The following is a 22,118-nucleotide window of genomic DNA, read 5'->3' as shown; positions in this document are numbered from 1 at the left end:
CACACGTGGCTGCTAGTCTAACCACAGGGTTCATCTCACGGTATGGTTGAACTCAGGAAGGATAAAGAGTCAAAATAAAAGGGGCTTTCCTAGCATGTTTGCAGAGGAAACTGTGGTTGCTGAGCTTCTGAACAGAGAAAAGCAGCAGCAGGTGAGAAGCCAGTGAACTGTTATCAGAGATCTCACCTAGGTCTCCTCCTGGGCTCACTCTGACCACAATTACCTGTTTACACACACTAAAGAAGTGGGTGTGAACGAAGCAGAGGAACTGGAGGAGGGGCCCCAGTAAGAGAACCAGAACCTAGCTCCACTGTGGGAGGCACAGTGAGGGGAAGGGACATGGCAACCCCTGAGGTGATTTTTCATTATCCATAAGAAAAATGTCCCATAGAAGGAACATCAATATGAACTAACCAGCACCCCCAGAGTTCCTTGGAACTATATCACCAATCAAAGAAAACACATGGTGGAACTTATGGCTCTAGCTATATATGTAGCAGAGGATGGCCTAGTCGGTCATCAATGTGAGGAGAGGCCCTAGCTCCTGTGAAGATTCTATGCCCCAGTATAGGGAAATGCTAGGACCAGGTTGGGGAGCAGGGAGATGGGGGAGGGGATAGGGGATTTTCAGAGGGGAAACTAGGAAAGGGGATAACATTTGAAATGTAAATAAAGAAAATATCTAATAAAAAAAGGAAACAATAAATCAAATAAAGAGGAAAAGAAAAGAAAAAGAAAAAGAAAAATGTCAGGACCCAACTGCCTGAACCCTGATCCAAGTCCTCACAATCTGACTTTCATCTGTAGGTCTTGCTACTCTTTGCTTCCTTTGACAATCTGAGAGCTTCTTGCTGCCACTTGCCTCAGGGGATACCACAGAGAGAGCTCAACAGCTAAGAGCACTTGATGCTCTGAGCTACCAAATGGTAACTAATGAGCTAAACCTCTGGCAAATGGTTCTCCTTTACCAACTCATCTCCATCTTGTTTAGTAAGAAATACTGATGTCATACTAAGGACACCCACTATTAACATTCTCCTAGATATTAGCTATAATAAGCTAACAGAAGAATCTAGAAGTTTGTTTTCGAAGTTCAAAAACCCCAGATGAGCTGCTCATCATTTGCGCCTAACAAGTGTACTCTATCAATCCACACCAAAGTAACTACCAGCAAAACAAAGACATTGGCAGGAAGTGTGTAAGATGGATATCAATAAATAGGCATTGTTCTTTAACTTATTAAAATGATTCAGCTGCATCTACATTAAGTAACTTGTATGAAAATAACAAGGAGAACATTACCTATTATATTCATAAGTATAGCCTGGTGAACGAAGATTTGAGAAAAGCTAACATTAGTAAGGTGGTAATCAAATGTATTTGCTAATGTTTTTATTGTAATCTGCGTAATCCTTGCACAACTTATAAGTGCAGGTGTCAATTGTTTGCTGATTCTCCATGAAGAAGTCAACTTAGACAACTGAGTCACCTCTTTATCCATTACAAGTCATTCTCAAACCTGAGGACATTAAACAATTTTAATACACTCATAGTTTATGTTGGGGACTCAGGCAAAGCCCAGTGGGTACAACCGAGCTCCGATGGGCCTCAGCAGGAGTGGCTCGAATGACTGGATACCAGAGAATTAAATAAGGGGACACACCTGAGCCTCTTGCTGTCACCTGTTGCTCAGTCCTCTGAGGTGCACTTGTGGAGGGAGGAGTGGGACTTTTCACACCTTCCCAACTATTTCCCCTGGGGGAATGTGCTCCCCAGCTCTACCAGAGTCTATAAAGTCAGAGGAGTCTAAAGGTAGTGCTGGTCGGCTCTGTTCATTATTGAGAAAATAACAGGGAAGAAGGCCAATCCTATGTGAGGCTCCAATTTCACAGATGTGCAAAGGTCTCACTATAATAGACCATTTCATTGTTACAGCAGCTCGGCCATGTCCGCTCACCGAGGCAACAGCTCTGAATATGCTCAAAGAGCTCTTAAAGAAGCATTCCAATCCATGTGCCTTTGAAGAGCTGTCAGTAAACTCTGCAGATGGAGGCCTTGATGGGGCTCTGGCCCACTCGTATCTCGTATCAAACCTTCTCCATTCCCAAAACACTGTAGTTCAAAGCAGAGGTCTCCCTTGTTCTGAATAGAACACATCTAATATAAAGCTACATAGCAAAATGCCAGATTGAAAAGACCTACATCATAATCTTAAGGAAGGAAGCCATTGTTGTATCCTTGGCTTTTTGCAAAGCCCCAGTAATTCCATCCAAACACCTGTAAAGGGCTCTCAAGCAACTCTAACAACATATCCAGAGTCTCTCTTAAGTATAATATTAACGTTAAAGGTAAATGTCAATCTGACAGTTTACCACTAATCTTCATTAGATGGACACTAAATTTGTAAGTAGGTAATGCCATGAGTGCCTTCCATCTTTCCTACTACATCCCTACATCCTACTACATCAGAAAATAGATTCAAAAGCTGGGCGAGGTGGCGCATGCCTTTAATCCCAGCACTTGAGCACTTGGGAGGCAGAGGCAGGCGGATTTCTGAGTTCGAGGCCAGCCTGGTCTACAAAGTGAGTTCCAGGACAGCCAAGGCTATATACAGAGAAACCCTGTCTCGAAAAAGCCAAAAAAAAAAAAAAAAAAAAAAAAGATAGAGAGAGAAAAGAAAAGAAATTCATCACAAGAGTGGGTTCATATGACGATGACATCACATTAATTCACCAATGAAGAGTTTTTATGCATGAGCAGTTTGCATACATGTGTGTATGCATACCACATGCATGCCTGGTACCCTTGGAGGCCAGAAGAGGGCACTGGATCCCCTGGAATTGGAGTTGTGAATAGATGGGGTTCTGAGCCATCATGTGGGTGCTGGGAATTGAACCCAGCTCTTCTGCAAGAATAGCAAGTGCTCTGAATTGATGGGCCATCGCTCCAGCTCCCAATCCACAACTTTAAAAAGGACCACTTAAGATTCATTTATCTACACTTTAGCATGCATTTAAAAGAGGTTTGGGGTGAGAAGGAGGGGGTGTCTGTGGAGTATGAGGGGGACACATTGGAGCTTGACATGGCACTATACAGTCCATGATTTGATCCAAGGAAGTGGCCACTGCCTTTATATCCTGCACTTGACCCTCCAGAAAAAGACAGAGACTTACACTTGACACCACAGATGGGAAACTCACAGGAGACACATCTCTGTGCTGTGTGTGCTGACAGCACCCACTTCCCAGGAATGTCACTCTGGTCTCACAATTGCCTTGAGGAGAGCTTAACTTTGCCCTTGTCTGTTCTGTGAAACTTTGACAGCCAGCTACATGCTGTCCCCATGTGTTCCTAGGAAACCAATTTAATTCCCAGTGTGAAAAGGGGGAATTCTCAGGATTAGAAACAAACTTAGTGGACATGAGCTCGGGATGGTATCTTTTCAGAAAGAAGCAGGAGGATGACTATGTTCATTCCGCATCATCCTCCTGATCACAGGATAAGGAACTGTCTTTGTGGAGTGTACAGCCACCGGGCTTCTGTGGAGCTTCATCTCAAAGAATGATGTGGGGAAATTTTGATTGTAAGCAATTTATAGCAAATGATCTAGTTATGAGAGTTTGGGTGTTTGTATCCAGGTTAAATACCCTCTTCACTCATAATCATTCCAAAGAGTCAACAACTTCTGACAAAGCAAAGCAGGGAAATTAAGCTTGCAAGAGGCCACTGTAAAACTTGCCAGGACCACACTTCTCCACTACAGCTGGGGGTTTTACAAAAATATTAAATCCATTTGCACTTTCTGCTTTGCAGTTTTACACATCTTTATCTGTGTCCCTTCCCTCACCAAACATAAAATTCTGTATCATCTTGCTAAATAGTATGCCTTAGCCAAGCCTGGTGATTCAGACCTGTAATACCAGCTACCTGGGGAGGCTGAGGCAGGAAGATGGCAAGTTCAAGGCATGCCTCAGCTACAGAGCAAAATTCAAGGCTAGCTTAGATAACTTAGTGAGACATTGTCTTAAAATAAGAGGCAAACAGAGGGCCAGAGATACACCTTGATGCCACAGTACACCCATGTGCTAGGAACAGGGCTCCATCCTCAGTACTGAAAAGTAAAATGGAGAAGAAAATAAATACCATGATTACAGGTATGATAGCTACAGGCCACATGGATGTAATATTCAATCATATGAACTTAAATATACAGCTTAGTCTCCCCATCACTCCAACCACAATGCCAAAGTTCATAGCCCTGGGAACCCTGGGAACATTGCTGTCATCATAGAATCTTTGATTAAGCAGAAGCACTTTGCAAACAAGAGCTATGCAAGAAACCACAAAGAGTTGTCAATGATTTCTTAATATGTCTGTGGTCTGAAGCGTTTCCCACAATTGCTTCAAACTGCAAGAGTAAAATGAATTATTGTGGATCCAGATGTTTGCAGTAAGCCCTGCTCGTTCATGTTAGCTGGGGCCTGTTCCTTCTTCCTCACTTTGGTCCTGTATCTGGTGACTTCTATGGTCACACATGTGATGTTAAGTAGGACAGTGGGAAGATGTTCCTTCTAAGGTTGGTGTTGCAAAGGCAAGAGTGGAGAGGGTAGGCTAAGAAGAAACTTTCTTGAGGAGGTTCCCACCTCTCTAGTGAGGACTGAACCTAGGGCTTCCCACATGTTATATCTTCAGGCCCACTTTCAGTTATTTAGAAACAGAGCCTTAAACTTATGATCCTCCTGCATCCATCTCCCTAGAGTTGGACATGCCTGCTTTGGGGGGACATCTTTAAAACTATATTGACACATCTCTTCTAATGGCTCAGATAACGAAGCAAGAGAGATTCTATCAGCATGCCAACATGCAGCAGCAGCAGCAGCAGCAGAGCCTCTCCCTCCAGCTGACCAGGAGTGCAGCCAACTGGCAGTACCCACTGTCGACTATCACCCTTGCCCGGAGGTTGGCCTCTGCTGAAGAGAGATGCCTCTAGGTCAAGTGTTTTCTCTGGTGGAAGTTTACATCCAATAACTGGCTGATAGAACTGTGAAATGCAGTCTCGTCACCTTCTATCTCAAGGTCTACGCAAACTGTAGAATTCCCTGTGGAGTCAGCATTTGTCGTGACTGACTCAATCTAACTTATCCTTACCCAATCCCATGTTCTTTCCTTCCTCTCTCAGGTGTAAACCCCGAGGCTACTCCCTCATAGCTTCTTTCAGCACCAGATATCTCCACCTCAGTAGTCCATATGCCTTGGAACCCAACCCTTTTACACACACACACACACACACACACACACATGTGCGTGCAAGTACACAAATACTTACATAAATATACTTACATAGAAACATAGTTTACAATATTAATAGATCAAAAGAAAAATCATGCAATTACTTCAAGCATTAAAAGACATTTTTAAAGTAACTCACATTTCCAATCAAAGCCTTTATTTACTAAAATAGGAATGAACAAAATATGCATGCACTAATTTAAAGATTAATCACTAATAGCCAATATCAGTCTTAGTGATATTAGATATTCTATTCTTTGTAAATTTTTCTTTTTTGTTTCCCTTGGTACTGGATAGACCCTAGGACCTTGTATATGCTAGGCAAATGATTCTAGGCAAATGCTCTATCAATAAGCTAAACCCTGAGCCTTTGGTGTTTGTTTTGTTTTGAAATGGGGGTCTTAAAAAGATTAGTAGCCTAGAATGGGCTTAAATTTGTCATCCTCCGATCTCAATTGGAGGCTATTTTGTAGTAAGAGAAATCCTTAAAGAGAAAAATGGAAACAAAAATAATAAAAATAAAACAACAAACAAACAAAACAACCACCACCACCACAACACACACACACACACACACACACACACACACACACACACACACACGGAAGATTACCTGTAGCCAATTCTAGAATAGAGTCAGCCAAGGAAGGCTCTGTTGACATGTTTGATTCTACTAACCCTTCTGGACAAACAGCCTTTAGTCACAGAGAAGATAGAGTATGTGATTTCATAGAGGAATGCTAAGACCACAACTACATGGAAAATGTTTCTGTCTCTTTAAGCCATCATCATCCGGCCTTTCTCTCAGTTTCCTGATCTCTAAGACCCAGGCAGCCTAGCGACTTCCTCTAGGCCCTGGGCACAGAGAGACTTCTGCACTCACAAGCGAAGGGAAGGCGAGGCCGGGGCTTCTCTGGGTCACTTCAGGGACTGTCAGCAAGAAAGGTGAGCCTGAGGCTGTGAGCTGGGGTGGAGAGGAAGCTGGGCTGTGAGACCAAAGTGTCTGGTACCTATACACCTGCATTGTACAAAGCACCGTGCAGGCGCACACCGAGCGAGCGCGCATCACAGGCAAGGGGGGCTTCCGGATGCTTTAGGATGCCTGGGCTTCGAATCGACAAGTTTGGAGGAAGTCTTAGGAGTTCACACATCTGTGATGAACAAAGCTTATCTCCTCCCTCACTCCTTTCATACAGTAAGGGAAATGTGCTCTAGATCTCCTCCCAGGAGCAAAGCACAGTTTAGAAGACACCATTCCTCAAAAAAATAGAGTTTTCTGATTTGCATAGTATCTTTAGCTGATGATGTCTGGTGTATCAAAGAAACTTAAAAGGTCTTGAAATAACATGTCTTTACCTAGTACCTTCCAGGACTGTGTGCTTTGGCCAAAAAAACAAGTTAAAGAGTAAAGTGATGAATTTTGAAAGAAATTTCATTAAATGTTTCTTTCTATAGAAAAAAAATGCACACTCAGCAAAGGCAAACGATCCTTCTGTGTCCCTATAAACCATGCTTTCATGGCCACTCCTCATGGGCCACGTCTGTCTCTCAGAAGTCTCTTCTTCTCCTTGCCTGTAGGAGGGGCTCTAGCAAACCTGAGAGGCATGGAATTAGTCCTCACTTGTCTTCCTGGAGTTTGTCCCACTCCAACTGCAGGGATACCTCTGTTTCTCCGTGTCTACAAGGAAGGGTTTAAGAAATTACGTTCTTCAAGTTCTGGATGCAGATTAAGCTTGTGAGAAAGATCCTACTTGTTGTATCAGAACAACTGAGGATAGATCCAAGAAGTGTGATGTTGAGGGGAACACCTAAATAATTCAAAAAACAAAACAAAACAAAACAAAACCAACAAAACAAAACATAAAAACAAAACAAAACAAAACAAAAAACAAAAACCAAAACCCCATCAAGCTTGTAGGCAAGGAACTGAACTGCCCTGGGCTCTCTTGAGCATATAGAACTGCACGTGCTTTGTGTTCCCAGATAATAGAAACATTTATCGCCCGAGATTTCACTCGGTGTTTGCCTTTCCCTTAGAAACTATCAAAGGAAGCCCAGCCTCCACTCTGAACTCTGGGAAGCCCCGGTGTCCTGCCCTGGGCTTCCGTGGAGTCCCTGTGCCTCCTCCTCATTTTCCTCCAGGATGAGCTCCTCCAGCTCCTGCAGAAACCTTGCTCATTGCTCTCACTCTTACGGCTGTTTCTTCATTTCTGATCTGTGCCATTTGTGGGCATTTGCTGATTTCTGCACACAGAACAGTGGCATGGAATCTCACAGAGAGTTCTACTAAAGGCTTTGGGAGATGGAAGGGGTACTAGCCCATCTGGTTTGCAAAGCCCTTCTGTGGGAGTTAGGCTATTGAGTTAACATTACCCTTCTCTGGTGTTGTGCCCACAGGAGGGAGAGAGGGAGGGAACATGTCACCCATAGTGGAGACAAAGAGATGGAGCATGAAATGATGGAGAGATGCAGATAAGCATCAGACAGGAATGTGGAAGCAAAGCTAGCACCAGAGAAAGGCCAGGGAGAGGTTGAATCTGATTTCTGGCCAGTCACTGGCTGAGACCTGTTAGCTGAATAAGAGGCTAGAGTAGCAGACTGGGGGAGACACTGCTTTGCGCTTAGGGACTCCTGGAATTAGGCTTAAGTGAACCGGAAGTGCTTGGCTGTACCAGATAATGTTACAATCAGAACATAGGTAGTAGAAGGGGAAAGTTTAAAGCAAAGGGCTTGGAGACTCATAAGACAACTTTGTGGCGTTGGTTCACTCCATCCACCTTTCCTGAGGTCAGGAGAGCAAGCTCAGGTTGTCAAGCTAGCACTGCAACCATCTTTCTGGTCCCCCTAGATGTTATTCTTCAAAATCCAGATGCTATCTCTAAAAAGAAATAGAAGAATGTATTATGGTGGACAAAAGGTGCCCCCGATGTGCCTGTAAACTGAAGCACACGCCTAAATGCTCAGCTCCTTGCAGACAAAAGCCTTGCTTTGTGTTCTTTAGACTTTGCCTGACTCTGTGGTTGGGTTTTGCTCTGTTGCAGGAATGAGCACACAAATGAGAAAACCAAAACTGAGAGCCTTCTAAGAAGCATGAGGGGAAGGAAGATGGCAAGAGATGAGGAAGGCGCCTATGGTAAGAGCCTTTCTGGGGAAATGCATCCTGGCTTCTGTGTGAGCTCAGAGTAAGAAAGGAAAGAAAAGGGTGGAGCTTCCTCAGGTCTGCAAGCTGCTGGGATGAAACAGCAGCCTCTCCCCTGCACTCCCTGCAAACCACACACACACACACACACACACACACACACACCCCGGGCCCACCTGGGAGCTCAGAGCTTTGACCAGCCTGTCACTGGTTTCCACAGCATGAAGGGATAAATCTACTCTGGTATCCACAAAAAAGACACAGGATGGGAAATCCAGTCCTACAGTGAGCTTCACTCACCAGGTCCCCAGTGTTCAGAGGATGGGGAATTAATTGGGTATCAGTATTTGGGTAAAGGCACAAGCTGCCAAACTTGATAAGCTGATTTCAACTTCTGAGCCCACATGATGGAAGGAGGAAACCGACTCCTGCAAGTTGACCTTTAGCCTCCACGGGACATGGCTTTATGCCCCCTAAGTAAGTAAAATGTAATAAAATATTAACCACGAGGAGGGAGCTGGTTTGAGACAAGTGAGGAGAAAGAGGGAAGATGAATTCTCTTCTCTAACTCTCCAACAACCCCGAGAAAGCCCCATGTGTCAAAGCTTTGACTGAGCACTTCCTGCTTTTACACAAGGAACACATGGTAGGCTGCAGCCAACCCCATTGTCTAGGATTGAGGGGCTCCCCTGTGCTTGATGGTCCACATCTTGGGGAGGGGCGGGGCTGGTGTCTCAATTCAGCATCAGGTCCGCCTGTGTTCAGGACCAGAGACCCTGGTAAACCCAGGAGTTATAAAGGAATATTTTGTGAAACGTCAGCAGGAGCATCTGCAGGTGCACAGAGAATCCAAATGCAGAAAGGAGAGATGGGGGAAGAAGCTGAGCTCAGAGAGCCCAAAGCAGATGGGAGCACCAGGCTTCCAAGGAGAGCAGGCAATGTGGGTCCTTTCCTTGTATGCTGAAGGCTTGAAGACACGCCTTTCCCAGAGGAAAGCCCGTGTCTCTGACTCAATGCTGCCACATATGATCCTCAGGCTCAGATGACTCCAGGTCCCCACAGGAGCCCCAGCTGAGGCTCATCCTAGTGGGCAGGACTGGCACCGGCAAGAGTGCCACTGGCAACAGCATCCTGGGCCAGAAGTGCTTCCTGTCCAGGCTGGGGGCGGTGCCCGTCACCAGAAGTTGCACTTTGGCCAGCAGAAGGTGGGCCGGCTGGCAGGTGGAGGTGGTGGACACCCCGGACATCTTCAGCTCCGAGATCCCGCGGGCCGACCCGGGGTGCGTGGAGACAGCCCGCTGCTTCGTGCTGTCGGCTCCTGGGCCGCACGCGCTGCTGCTGGTCACCCAGCTGGGTCGCTTCACCATGCAGGACAGCCAGGCGCTGGCCGCGGTGAAACGGTTGTTCGGGAAGCAGGTGATGGCGCGCACTGTCGTGGTGTTCACGCGCCAAGAGGACCTGGCTGGAGACTCCCTGCAGGATTATGTGCGCTGCACGGACAACCGCGCGCTGCGGGACCTAGTGGCCGAGTGCGGGGGCCGCGTGTGCGCCCTCAACAACCGCGCCACAGGCAGTGAGCGCGAGGCTCAGGCTGAGCAGCTGCTGGGCATGGTCGCGTGCTTGGTGAGGGAGCACGGGGGCGCGCACTACTCCAATGAGGTGTACGAGCTGGTGCAGGCCACGCGGTGCGCTGACCCCCAGGACCAAGTCGCCAAGGTGGCAGAGATAGTGGCTGAGCGCATGCAGAGGCGCACCAGGTTGCTAGCTGGGCTGTGGGGATGGCAGAAATTCTACCGGAAGGGCTGGAAATGTGGTTTCACTGTCTTCCTGGGTGTGGCCATCTTCATCTACCTGCTGCTCTACAGAAAGGCCTTTGGGGACCAGAATAACAGATAAAGCTGGTGTTAGAAGATGTTCCGTTTTTGAAAACGGGATAGTTAGAATTCTGCTCAGAGCTTTAATGATTCACAGCGCAGTGACTTTGGCATCGACTTTGCTAAGGTTCTGTTGTGCTGAGTCTCTGTTTTAACTATATGCATTCAGAGTTTTAAAAATAAAAAAACCCTTCAGACATTTCATCATCCCTGTGGTCCATCCTTCCCTTAAAATAATGAAATACACCCAGGAGCTTGTAAATGGGGGCAAAAATCACAGCGCAAAGAGAACACACATTTTCTTTTCCTCTTTTTTTTTTTTTAAAAAAATAATGTTCTTACTTATTCTTTGAGAATTTCATATTTTTTGATCATATTCTCTCATTTTCCCCGAGACCTCCCAAATCCTCTCCACCTCCCTACTCACAAAACCTCATGAAGCCTGCCCTGAGGTGTGGATGCATCCAGTGTCACTTCACTGAAGAAAATTGATTTTCCTTCTCCCAGGAGCTATGGTTTGTGACTAGCTCCTGAGTGGGGTGGGACTTTGTGCCCACAGCCTTTGTGGGGATTTGTGTCACACTTGCTCAGGTGTGGTGGACACGGTCACATCTACTAAAGCTCATGTATGCACCTGCCCTGTTGTGTCTGGAAACAGTTCCCCTGAAGTCATCCACCACCTCTGGCTCTTACAGTCAGTCCTTCTGCCCTCTTTCCACAGAGATGAGAGAAGCCAGCCAGGGATCTCCTTCCAGTGTTCACACCAAAGCACAGGGTCTGAAATTTGGCTTCGTTAATTAACATCAATAATGAGAGATGAGTCACTGCCTATCTTCAGAAGAACACTTGCCATGACTTTGGGAGGGTTTAATTTGTTCCTCTGTAAAAAGATATTAAGGGTTCTTTTTAAAAAGAATTATTTCAAGATGGACTTGATTGCACATGTCTGCTAGGAGGCATAGGCAGGAGGAGCAGATGTTCCCCTCCCAGGGCCCTTGGTTCAACTCTTAGTACTGGGTGGTTGTGGTCTTCATGGGGTGATGTGAACTCTGGCCTCTGGCAGGTTTCTGAGAGACTCTGAGCTTTCCTGATGAGTTAAGAACCAAAGGTTGAATAAAAATCAAAATGGGAAAAAAAAAATCTCTTCAATGGGACAGAACCATCCCTCGGAATTCTCTTTTTCTTTCTTTCTTAAAAATCAAAATAATGATGATGATGATGATGATGAAACCCAAACCTCTTAGGACCTTTTGTTCTTCCTCTTTGCCTTTGCTTTGAGATGTACATCTTTTTAAAAAAACAAAAACCAAAAAAACAAAACCTTTTTTGAGTTGAAGTGTGGGAGGATCTTCTGCTCACAGTAGCCTCTCTTTGAATTGCAAACATCCAGACCCTCCCTAGCACCCTGGGAATGTGGGGATCTAGCTTCAGCTGAAGCTTGACTGCAGGGCTCTCTCGGCTGCAGACCTTCCTCTTGTCCTAAGGACATAACAAGCTACTAGCAATTAGCAGGCACAGCTGGTCGCTACTGAGTTTAAGATAAAGGACAGACAGAGACACTAATAAAGGATGCTGCCACATCTTCTTGAGGCTAAGGCTTTTTATTAGACTGACTCACACAGTGACTTAGGCTGGCTTCTAACTCAAGACAATCCTCCTGCTGCAGTCCCCTGACAAACTAGGATAAGAATAAGCCACCATGCTTAGCTTCAGTTATGTCATCTCTTAAAAATACAAGCAGAGGGCTTTATCTACCTGGCTTTAAACTAACTATTCATCCCTCCTTTCATCTCTCTCCCTTCCTCCCCTTCCCCCCACTTTCTGTGCAGTCTCTTAGAATGTCACCTCCCTAGACCCCTTGAAACCCTAGTGTTCACAACGGAGAGCCAGGTATACTTTCCTGACAATAGAAAGCATCGTGGGGGGATTCTCTGAGATTAGAATCGCCTTGCATAAGCCAGCACTGTGTATTATGTTCAAGGCTTAAACTTAACAGGTACAAAGGTAAAGAAATACTTCACCCTGCCCATCTGGACATTCCATAGGCGAGAAACTGCACAATGACCACCTATGGCTGTGTCAACAAATAGCAAAGAAGGGGTAGCCAGCACCGGGTCTCCTGTCTGAGCTTAGCTGCTCTTTGAGAGGGGGCAGTCCAGGTTCTCCGGGGCCAGTGCTGCTTTTCTGTCCCTCTTTAGGAGTTCTGAAGGCAGAGCCTGTGACATGAGACCCAGGAGCTTGGGGAAGTGCAGATGCTCAGCTTGGGTGCTGATGTGGAACCTGGGACGCAGCACTTTCCAGCCACACGTAGGCTTTCTTGAAAAGGGTGGCTGTCTTCCACGTCTCAGCGTCAGGCTCCAAGAACTGTGCCCTCAACACCCCCTGAAGGGGAAATGAGTAGGGCCGGGAGGCTTTCCACAGGAAGTGGTCATTGACTAAAGCAGTTCCACTGTGTTCTGGCGGATGTTCAAGGCCTTTCCACCTACCCGAGGGGATACAGTCTGCAGGGCAGTGTGTATTCCGTCACCATGGGCTTTCTTTTCCTGCCTTCGGACTCTGGATTCATGGCTCTGCATGTAGCTGTTCTGTGAGAGCACTGCTCAGCAGGCACAGGCCCACCGCCTACCTGTAAGGGTAAAGAGGAACCCACCAGGGCGCTGACAGCCACTTGGGAGCCAGGGAGCCGCTGTGCACTCGGGTGAGCTTGGTGTGTTGGGTTTCCTGGACAGTGAAAGAGCAGCGAATTGAGGGTCAGCGACAGCATAGAGTGGGACAGAGCCCTGAAATTTCCATGCCATCATCCCTAAGCCCTAGGCTTTCCATCTCACCACCTGCGCCTTTCTGAAACCCTCAGCTAACAAAGGTGATGGTTTTTTGATGGAGAAGTAATTAAAGTCCTAGCACGCAAGGCTTTCCCAAGCTCCCCCAGCAGGTGGAGCACATTTCTTCATTTTATCCCAGACTCCTCAAAGCCTACTACGCCAGATAGACCTCATCTGAAGGAGGGCAGGATGAGTTCTTAAGGCTCTACAAGCCAGAGTGAAACCTCTATGTTCCCTCCTTTATGGTCTAGCCCTTCCCTGAAAGACTGGTCAGTGAATTCTACCTTAGAATCTTGTCTGAAAACCACCCCATTCTTCATGGCCAGGTATCCCACACCTTCCCTTAACACACCCCAAGAAGCTGTGGTATGTTAACAGTGTTATGTTTTAGACGTGTATGAACACCCCCGTTGTCAGCTGAACTTTACAGTAGAGGGTACTATTTCCAGGACTCTTGCCTACTAACCTGCCCTGTGACTCTTAGTACCTGGACATAAAGGAACAGGGGAGGGGCAGATGGGTGGAGCAGATGTGAGTGAAAATGTTTGTTTTGGTTTTAGTTGTGTGAGGAAATACACTGGTGCCACTGGACACTTGTGGAGATCGGAGGACAGCTTTCTGAAGTCATTTCTACCCTTCTGCTTGGTGGGAACGGCTTCTCTCTTGTTTCTGCCACACCCTGGGCTAGCTGGCCTGACAGCCTCTGGCTGATTCTCCTATCTCCACCGGCTGCCTCACTGTGTATAGTGCTGGGATTACAGAAGCAGGCCAGCATTCGTGCAGGCTCTGGTGCTCAGAGTCAAGTCTCCAAGCTTGTGCATCAGGCGCTTCGCCCTCGGCGTCCTGGTTGCCTGCCTGGTACTTAACAAGGAAGACAAGAAAGACTCTCTCTCTCTCTCTCTCTCTCTCTCTCAACTTCCTGACTGAGCTGTGTCCTCATTGCTTGGTAAAATAAATTGTCCTGATAAGTTGGCTTGGCTGTTTTCAGACGAGAACGAACATTTGGGTTTGTGCTTCTGCCTTCTCCTTGAGTAATGCCTTCCTGCTGACCTTTGTCAGCTGCCACTGCCCACACTGGGGAAAGTTAGCAGAACTTTCCCTTGGTAGACGAACTCTACCTCCACTTTCAGTCTGCCCACAGTTGTGTGCTCTGCAGGTCAACAGCCACATCTCTTCATGTCCGTCACACCCCCTCCCCTTCCCTCTGTTTCTAGGCTGTTGACTGACTTCTCCTGTTTGATCTGTGACTCATTTTAACGTCTCTATCTCATGTCCCTGCCTCACCTCTGGGCATTTGCATATTTAGTCATATCTGCCAACTAATTTGTTCCTCAGTGGAACATATGTCCCCTGTGGTCTGAATTAGTTTCTCAGAAACTAATTCAGAAACTTCCCTGCTAATTTTGCTGAGCCTGGTTATGACAGTCACACTGCACACATGCAACCGACACTGAGCACCAAGTTGGGTTCAAATTGAAATCCTTCAAAACAGAACAGATGCCTCCCTTATCTTTGAGTAATTCTTTTTCTCCACTGGGTATTTTTGTTTTGTAAAAACATGAACCTAGACATAGAAGGACAGTTCTCAGTGTTGGTTTGGGAGAAAATTACAGAAATCAATACCCGCTTTGTGTCCAAAATATGGGGCCAGCAACATCATAAGTGGGGTTCCAGGAAGAGAAGATTGTAGATTTATTGCAGATGATCCCTCCCAACTCCCCACTGACTATTAAATCCAAAAGAAGACACAGATGAAAGAAGCCATTTGGGGAAGGTTTAGCTATAAGGCAAATATGTGACTCTGGGGAGGTCATGTAACTTTAATAGAAATGCCAAGGGTCTGTCAATAACAACACAGGGGATACAGGGGAAGATGGTGACACAAGAAGCCTGGGAATGATGTCTGCACCCAGGACGGTCATGGTGGGGAAATTCAGCTTCATCCCCACTGCCACTGTACCTGGCACCTTCAAATCTCAGAAAATTAGTAGAAATGATGCTCTATAATTTGAAGAATTTTAATAAAAATCTGTATATAGTTTACAGTAGTCAGAATGGTGTGTGAGAAATAGCCATGAGAGGGCTGTTCTTCTGTGGGAGCAAGGAAAGGAGGGAGAGAAGACCAGGGAAGGGAAGGGAAGGGAAGGGAAGGGAAGGGAAGGGAAGGGAAGGGAAGGGAAGGGAAGGGAAGGGAAGGGAAGGGAAGGGAAGGGAAGGGAAGGGAAGGGAAGGGAAGGGAAGGGAAGGGAAGGGAAGGGAAGGGAAGGGAAGGGAAGGGAAGGGAAGGGAAGGGAAGGGAAGGGAAGGGAAGGGAAGGGAAGGGAAGGGAAGGGAAGGGAAGGGAAGGGAAGGGAAGGGAAGGGAAGGGAAGGGAAGGGAAGGGAAGGGAAGGGAAGGAAGGGTGTGAGGAGGTGGACAGGCAGGGAAGGAGAGAGAAGAGGAAGAGAGGAAGAGAGGAAGAAGATGGCCTTAAGATTCTGACAATGTGAAAATAATTAATAGTTTACTATGAAGAAGTCCCCCCCCAAAAGCTGTTTTTTTTCCAAAATAAAATTGTGAAAGATAACAGAAACATCCAAATATAGCACACATGCTATGAGGTGTTGTAAATCTAACAACCAGTCCTATGTCTGTAAGGCTGATTAAAACAGAGTGTGCCATCATGGAACAGCTGTGGAGATTTGAGATTTTTTTTTTTTCCCTGAGATACTGGAGTGAGCAAGAGCTGACTTACCTCGCTCAGGGTGAAGCCTGGTCATATCCATCCAGCTAACAGAAAATCTGTGCTCTAGGTGAACTGTTCAACAAGAGTGCTGAGGGGTGCCTGGGGGGACTATTTTACAGCATTCTTTGTTGTGAAAAGCAACAATTTCAGAGCAGTGTAGATGTCTGTTAATAAAAAAGGAATAACATTGCAAAAATGACATTTATGTAAAGGTTTAACATGAAATTTTCTAAGCATGTATACGCAAATGTATATAACATACAACATGTAAAAGCATCAAAATATTGATTGCTGTGAAGGCCAGAATGAGAGAGCGAGACAGAAGATTTGGGAAAAGACAAAAACCATGAAGTACATCTGTGATGTTTTAATTTTTAAATCAGATCGTGCAACAACACGGGAACAGCAAATCACTTATGTTCATTGCAAATGGTGGCCATTTGTCTTTATTCTGTTTGTTTGTTTTTGTTCACACACATTTTTCCAAGTACAAATATGTTTTAAAACTACAAATGTTTAAGAACTAGATGACTAACATGAGCCAGGAGTTCACCCAGGGGCGGTTGGTGTCACAGACTAGCCCTTCCTGTTCCATGTTTCCATTTTATCATACCAGAACCATCAAAACATTACAGCCCTGTGCACAGACTATGTATGCCATGCTCAATCCAGTTTCTTGCTGAATGTTCTTAAATACAAAGATTGTGGTTATTGGTAAACCAGGACCTCAGAGCCAGGCCGGGAAGATGCTTTGTCTGACCGCCTGACCTCCTTCCTCTCAGGTCAGTCCTTGGGGAAGTTGCCATTCTCCATTCATTCCTCCCAGGAAAGTATGCTGGATGGCTTCTTTGCCTCTGGAACGTTTTCTGGACATGCATGGTACTTCAAACAAATCAATGGTACTCACAGCAGAGCAGTTATTTTCTCTAGTCGGGCAAGGTCGTCACACTGGTTAAGTTTTGTTGTTGTTCGTTAGTTTTTTGTTTGTTTTATTGTGGTCTATTTCTTGCTCATAGAAGAATGCTTCCCACAGTTTGTACTTTTAGCTTGAGGAAGGAGTCAGTTCCTCTGTAGTTAACATTCGCTTTCCTGGGAGTGAGGGAAGACAATAGCAATAGCACACTGTGCCGCCTCACTCCAGCTGGTTACGTGCAGATATTTGAGAGTAGCACATAGGCCGGGGAGTTAGCAATGGAACTGGCCACCCAAGGAGAGATACCCTTATTTACCTGAGTCGAGGGGCCTCACCAGGCCCCAAATGGATCCGACTTTAATTCCTTCCCATTTTTGTTCCAGAAGAGAATGGAACACCTTCAGAAGAGCACATATGGAACTTTAGTTCAAGGTAAGAAAACACCAAGGTCCTAAGAGATTGAGAACTGGAGGGAATAACTGTTCCTTGTCTCACTCCAAAACAGGTGCAGAGACTCAGTTAAGATCTAGGGGAATAACCCAAGGAGCTAAAGGGATCTGCAACCCTATAGGTGGAACAACATTATGAACTAACCAGTACCTCGGAGCTCTTGTCTCTAGCTGCATATGTATCAAAAGATGGCCTAGTCGGCCATCACTGGAAAGAGAGGCCCATTGGACATGCAAACTTTATATGCCCCAGTACAGGGAAACACCAGGGCCAAAAAAATGGGAATGGGTGGGTAGGGAAGTGGGGGGGAGGGTATGGGGGACTTTTGGGATAGCATTGGAAATGTAATTGAGGAACATATGTAATAAAAAAAATTAAAAAATTAAAAAAAAAGAAATTCTCTCTCAAAAAATAAGGTGAAGAGCAAGAGAGAGAGGCACCTGATATTGACCTCTAGCTTCTATACATGTACATATCTACAGACTCCTTATATCATATGAAAAAATAAAATTCAAACTGGACAAGAACTTAATAAACACTTTTTAAACATAAAAAAAAGAGCTAGGGGAATAAAAGGCAACTGGTATTTTTTCCTCATGTTTCCAGTTCTATTATGTCTAAGCTATTGGGGTTTTATGTTTACATATGCGCACATACATACTCACATGCATATGCACACACATGTGCATATACACACATACACACTTGCACATACACACTCCTCTGTAACACTGTGGAAGCTTGTCTTTGACACTCATTCAGAGTTAGAAGGGCCTGGAACTTAATTGTGACAGTTTCTTCATCTCCTCTCAGTTGCATACATTTTGAAAATTCATTTAAAATGATTATTTCATTAAAAAGACCCCCCCCGAAGACTAAAGGAAATAAAAAAAAAACAAACCAACAAAACAACAACAACAATAACAAACAAACAAACAAAAAAACCAGCACAGCGTAAAAGGAATAAAATAAGATGTTTGATTTCTGTGACACTGAAACTTGAACTGAGGCCCTCCTGCTTGCTGGATGGGCACTCTACCACCGAGCTACACCCCAGCTTTCTACCCAAATGAGAGATTTTTAGTCTATAATGTACTTAAAACTTGTTTGGATTCACAGGACAGCCCCAGATCTTCATCCCTTCAATGCTGGAGACTTTAGCTCTTGGCTCCCTAATGCCCCACCCCCCAGCACTCCTAATGTTACGAGTCCTGGGCCACACCTGTCTGATCAGAAGACCTTTCTGACATGTCCTCTTTGTCTGCTTCTAAGTGTTTCTAACCATCTTCTCTCCCACCCTTCTCCAGCCACCCACTGTAGTGTCAATTCCCAGACTTCCATGTGACACTAACTGTAGCCCTCCCTCATCTCAAATTCAAGTGCCGCTTTGCTTCCTGCATATCCAGCCAGATCTGAATGTAAGTCACAGCAGCTCTTCCACCTAAGATACCTTCGTGGGTAGGGGCACACACTGAGCACATTTACACAGTCTATCTGGAGAGCTATGGGTAAGGAGATGACTCTGTTCTGTCAGTCAAGGCTTCTCATCCATCTCTGCCTCCTTCTAAACTCATACTTATTTCATGACCAGTTTTCTGGGGCACTGCCCTAAGCAACTTCCAGGGGACAGCACAAAGACCTTTTCTTCAGAAATGACCTATTTGTCTTGGTTCAGATGGAACAGAGCCTCTCCTGTCTATGGCACTTCTACCCTTGGCTGACTTCCAATAGGCACGCTGGGAAAGTCAAGAGCCACCTAAAATTATAGGCCAAGAGTTGGGAGCATTAAATGATGCCTATTTTTCTGGGCTGGAGGACCATTGCTTTGAAGAGCTATCCACAAGGACCATGACATCAAAGTCAGAATTACTAAGTGAAACACAACCTTCTCTTGTCTACAGGACCAGAAGCCCACTGTGTACAAGAATCTAGCTGCCTGAGGATCCTCCTGGTGGGCAAATCTGGCTGCGGTAAAAGCGCCACAGGGAACAGCATCCTCCGACGACCAGCATTCGAGTCCAGGCTCAGAGGCCAGTCTGTGACCAGGACCAGCCAGGCAGAGATAGGCACATGGGAGGGGAGGAGCATTCTAGTGGTAGACACACCCCCCATCTTTGAGTCAAAGGCCCAGAACCAAGACATGGACAAGGACATTGGAGACTGCTACCTGCTGTGTGCCCCAGGACCTCATGTGTTGTTGCTGGTGACCCAGCTGGGACGCTTCACAGCTGAAGATGCCATGGCTGTGAGGATGGTGAAAGAGGTCTTTGGGGTAGGCGTCATGAGGCACATGATCGTCCTCTTCACCCGCAAGGAAGACCTGGAAGAGAAGTCCTTGGAAGAGTTTGTGACCCACACTGACAACCGCAGCCTGCGCAGCCTGGTTCAGGAGTGTGGGAGGAGGTACTGTGCCTTCAACAACAGGGCCTCTGGGGAGGAGCAGCAGGGGCAGCTGGCAGAGCTCATGGCCCTGGTGAGGAGTCTGGAACAGGAGTGTGAGGGCTCCTTCCACAGCAATGACCTCTTCCTTCATGCCGAGGCACTCCTTAGAGAAGGTTACAGTGTGCACCAGGAAGCTTATAGGTGCTACCTGGCCAAGGTGAGGCAGGAGGTGGAGAAGCAGAGGTGGGAGCTGGAGGAGCAGGAGGGCAGCTGGATAGCTAAAATGATTTGCACAGTCAAGTCCTGCTGGAGCTCCCACACTGCAGTATGTGCTCTTCTTATTGTGCTTGGTTTGACTCTTCTCACCACTTTCATTAACTTGTGTATTAGCAGGTGTAAATGAGCCTTTTTGGGTGATTTCTTCCATCATCCTTGTCCCCCAAAGTTCCCCATCTTGTGTCAGGGAACCTCGGTCTTTAATTAATTTCACTCTCATTTGATTCCCATGGATCAGACATGCCAGGGAATCTTCTTTTAAATACTGTTAGATTAAATAAAGGATGAAAGAAAAATGTATTTCTCTCTTTGTTGAAGTTGTGAGGATAGATGATGAAGCAAGTAGCTACCATCATAAAGGTCTGGGGGCTTGCACAAAGGAAGACACATGGACTGTGTGGCAGTGGGTGTGTCTCTTCTAGATCCCCACTTCCTACAGATGTGATGTCAAGAGGAGAAATACACAAAGCTGAGAGCAGAGTCATACTTTAGTCAAGTATACCCTGACTTTCATGGTACTAATAAAGTCAGAACTTCATCATAACTCCACCCCGAGAAAGGTAAAGACGGTGTGCTTGAAGCACTGAGGTGGGGAGGCCAGGACATGAGTGGGGACCAAGTGAAGAGGTTACAAGAGCAGGGTAGGTCTTATCCCAGAAAAAGCAGGGTGAGCAGTCAAGAATCACATGAGCCAGAAAGTCTATGGTCAGAGATACAAAGGGCCAGAGGTGTGTATCTTGGGCTTGGAAGATTGTGTGGTGAGCATTATAGGCCCTCAACAACTCATGCAGGCAAAAGCCACTATGATCCATAAACCTGATGAGCACTAAGTTTTTGAAGTACATGTAATTTTCATGTATGACACTAGAACATTGTTCTCCTGAATCCTTCAGCTATTTAAAAAAAAAAGAAAGAAAGAAAGAAAGAAAGAAAGAAAGAAAGAAAGAAAGAAAGAAAGAAAAGATAAAGATGTGTTGGAGAACTCGTGCAGGAATTAGGATCATATACTGCTCTTCTAGAGAACTGCAGTTTGCAACCCAGCAACCAGACCTGGGAACCCACAACAAACTGTAATTCCAGCTGTGGGTGATCCCTTCTGGCCTCCACAGGCACTGCAATCACATGTGCACACCCCAATACACACACACACACATATATATATGTGTGTCAGAGATATATATGTGTGTGTGTGTGTGTGTATATATATATATATATATATATATATATATATATATATATATATATATATATACCTTGAGGACACAAGAGATCCCAGATAGCTAAAGAGTAATCTTGACCAAAGAGCAATGCTGGGGGTATCATCAACATGATTTGAAATTATATTATTGAGACATAGTAACAGCATCAACAACAACAAAATAAGAAACACAGGTAAATAGAATAGAGGCCCAGACACTAACCTGTTGCGGTAAATCTCCAACCCAAATATACCCCAGCAATGAAAACACAACTCAATTAATATGAATACATGCTGTGCACCTAGATTGGGCAGATCTTCCGCTACTCTACCATCTTCCACATCTATGAGACCCCTTAGAACTTGTGGTTTCTCCAGGCCATGTGCTTTTGTGCTGCTTTTCCTCCTTCTCCTCCTCCTCCTCTTCCTCCTCTATGTCCTCCCCCTCTTCCATTTTTTTCCTTCTTCTCTCTCCTCACCTTCCACTCCACCTTCCCTTTATCTGCCCAATTGACAGCTCTCCTTTATTTTACAAATTAAGGTGGGAAGCAGGTTTACAGGAAATCACCTGAGTGCTGACTCATTCCTTGTTCACAACCCCTCACAGGAGAACAGAATTAAAGTCAAATGTAATTAGACCCAGGGCTATCCACAACACTAATCCACACAGGTGAAGTCATGAGACTTTTGGCAAAGATGCAAAAAATATATATTAGAAAAAAGACAGCATGAGCAGGTGATTAACTAAGCCTTTGCTAGGCCCCTGAGAGCAGGCCAGCTGAATCACTGTACTACTAACAATTGGCTGTACACTAACAATATAGGTAAATAAAAATCATATATATACACACACACACACACATATATATATATATATATATATATATATATATATATATATATACACACACACACACATGTATATATATGAATGGTATGAAAGAGAAGTGAAATTGTCCCGGGGAATAAAGGGACTAATGAGAGGAGAAAGGTAGGTAGGGAATGTGGGGGTTATGCTAACGGTGTAAGCCCCCAACTCAATGTGTTTCT

The 22,118-nt window shown here is 45.5% G+C and overlaps 2 protein-coding genes across 3 annotated transcripts; both read left to right on the top strand.

The window, feature by feature from the left end:
- The first annotated feature begins 6,126 nt into the window (after positions 1 to 6,126).
- Positions 6,127 to 11,348, top strand: LOC110296362 (GTPase IMAP family member 1). Its single transcript, XM_021165032.3, has 3 exons — positions 6,127 to 6,234; positions 8,331 to 8,422; positions 9,465 to 11,348. Exons 2-3 carry the CDS (start codon positions 8,380 to 8,382, stop codon positions 10,322 to 10,324), a joined length of 903 nt encoding a protein of 300 aa, XP_021020691.1. The 5' UTR covers positions 6,127 to 6,234; positions 8,331 to 8,379; the 3' UTR covers positions 10,325 to 11,348.
- A 1,445-nt stretch (positions 11,349 to 12,793) lies between these two features.
- Positions 12,794 to 21,006, top strand: LOC110296361 (GTPase IMAP family member 5). Of its 2 annotated transcripts, none has more exons than XM_029478921.2 (3): positions 12,794 to 13,000; positions 17,149 to 17,194; positions 19,114 to 21,006. In XM_029478921.2, the coding sequence occupies exons 2-3, from the start codon at positions 17,152 to 17,154 to the stop codon at positions 19,995 to 19,997; spliced, it is 927 nt and encodes a 308-aa protein (XP_029334781.1). In that variant the 5' UTR covers positions 12,794 to 13,000; positions 17,149 to 17,151; the 3' UTR covers positions 19,998 to 21,006. The 2 variants fall into 2 exon arrangements, with proteins under 2 accessions (XP_029334781.1, XP_021020689.1); XM_021165030.2 differs by having other exon boundaries at positions 17,146 to 17,194.
- Positions 21,007 to 22,118: the final 1,112 nt, after the last annotated feature.

This window comes from Mus caroli, unplaced genomic scaffold, assembly GCF_978045245.1.
Source record: "Mus caroli unplaced genomic scaffold, Mus_caroli_1 scaffold_7, whole genome shotgun sequence".
NCBI classification, from domain to species: Eukaryota; Metazoa; Chordata; class Mammalia; order Rodentia; family Muridae; genus Mus; species Mus caroli.
The sequence above is the reverse complement of the archived record's forward strand: the minus strand, read 5'-3'. Positions and strand labels throughout refer to the sequence as shown.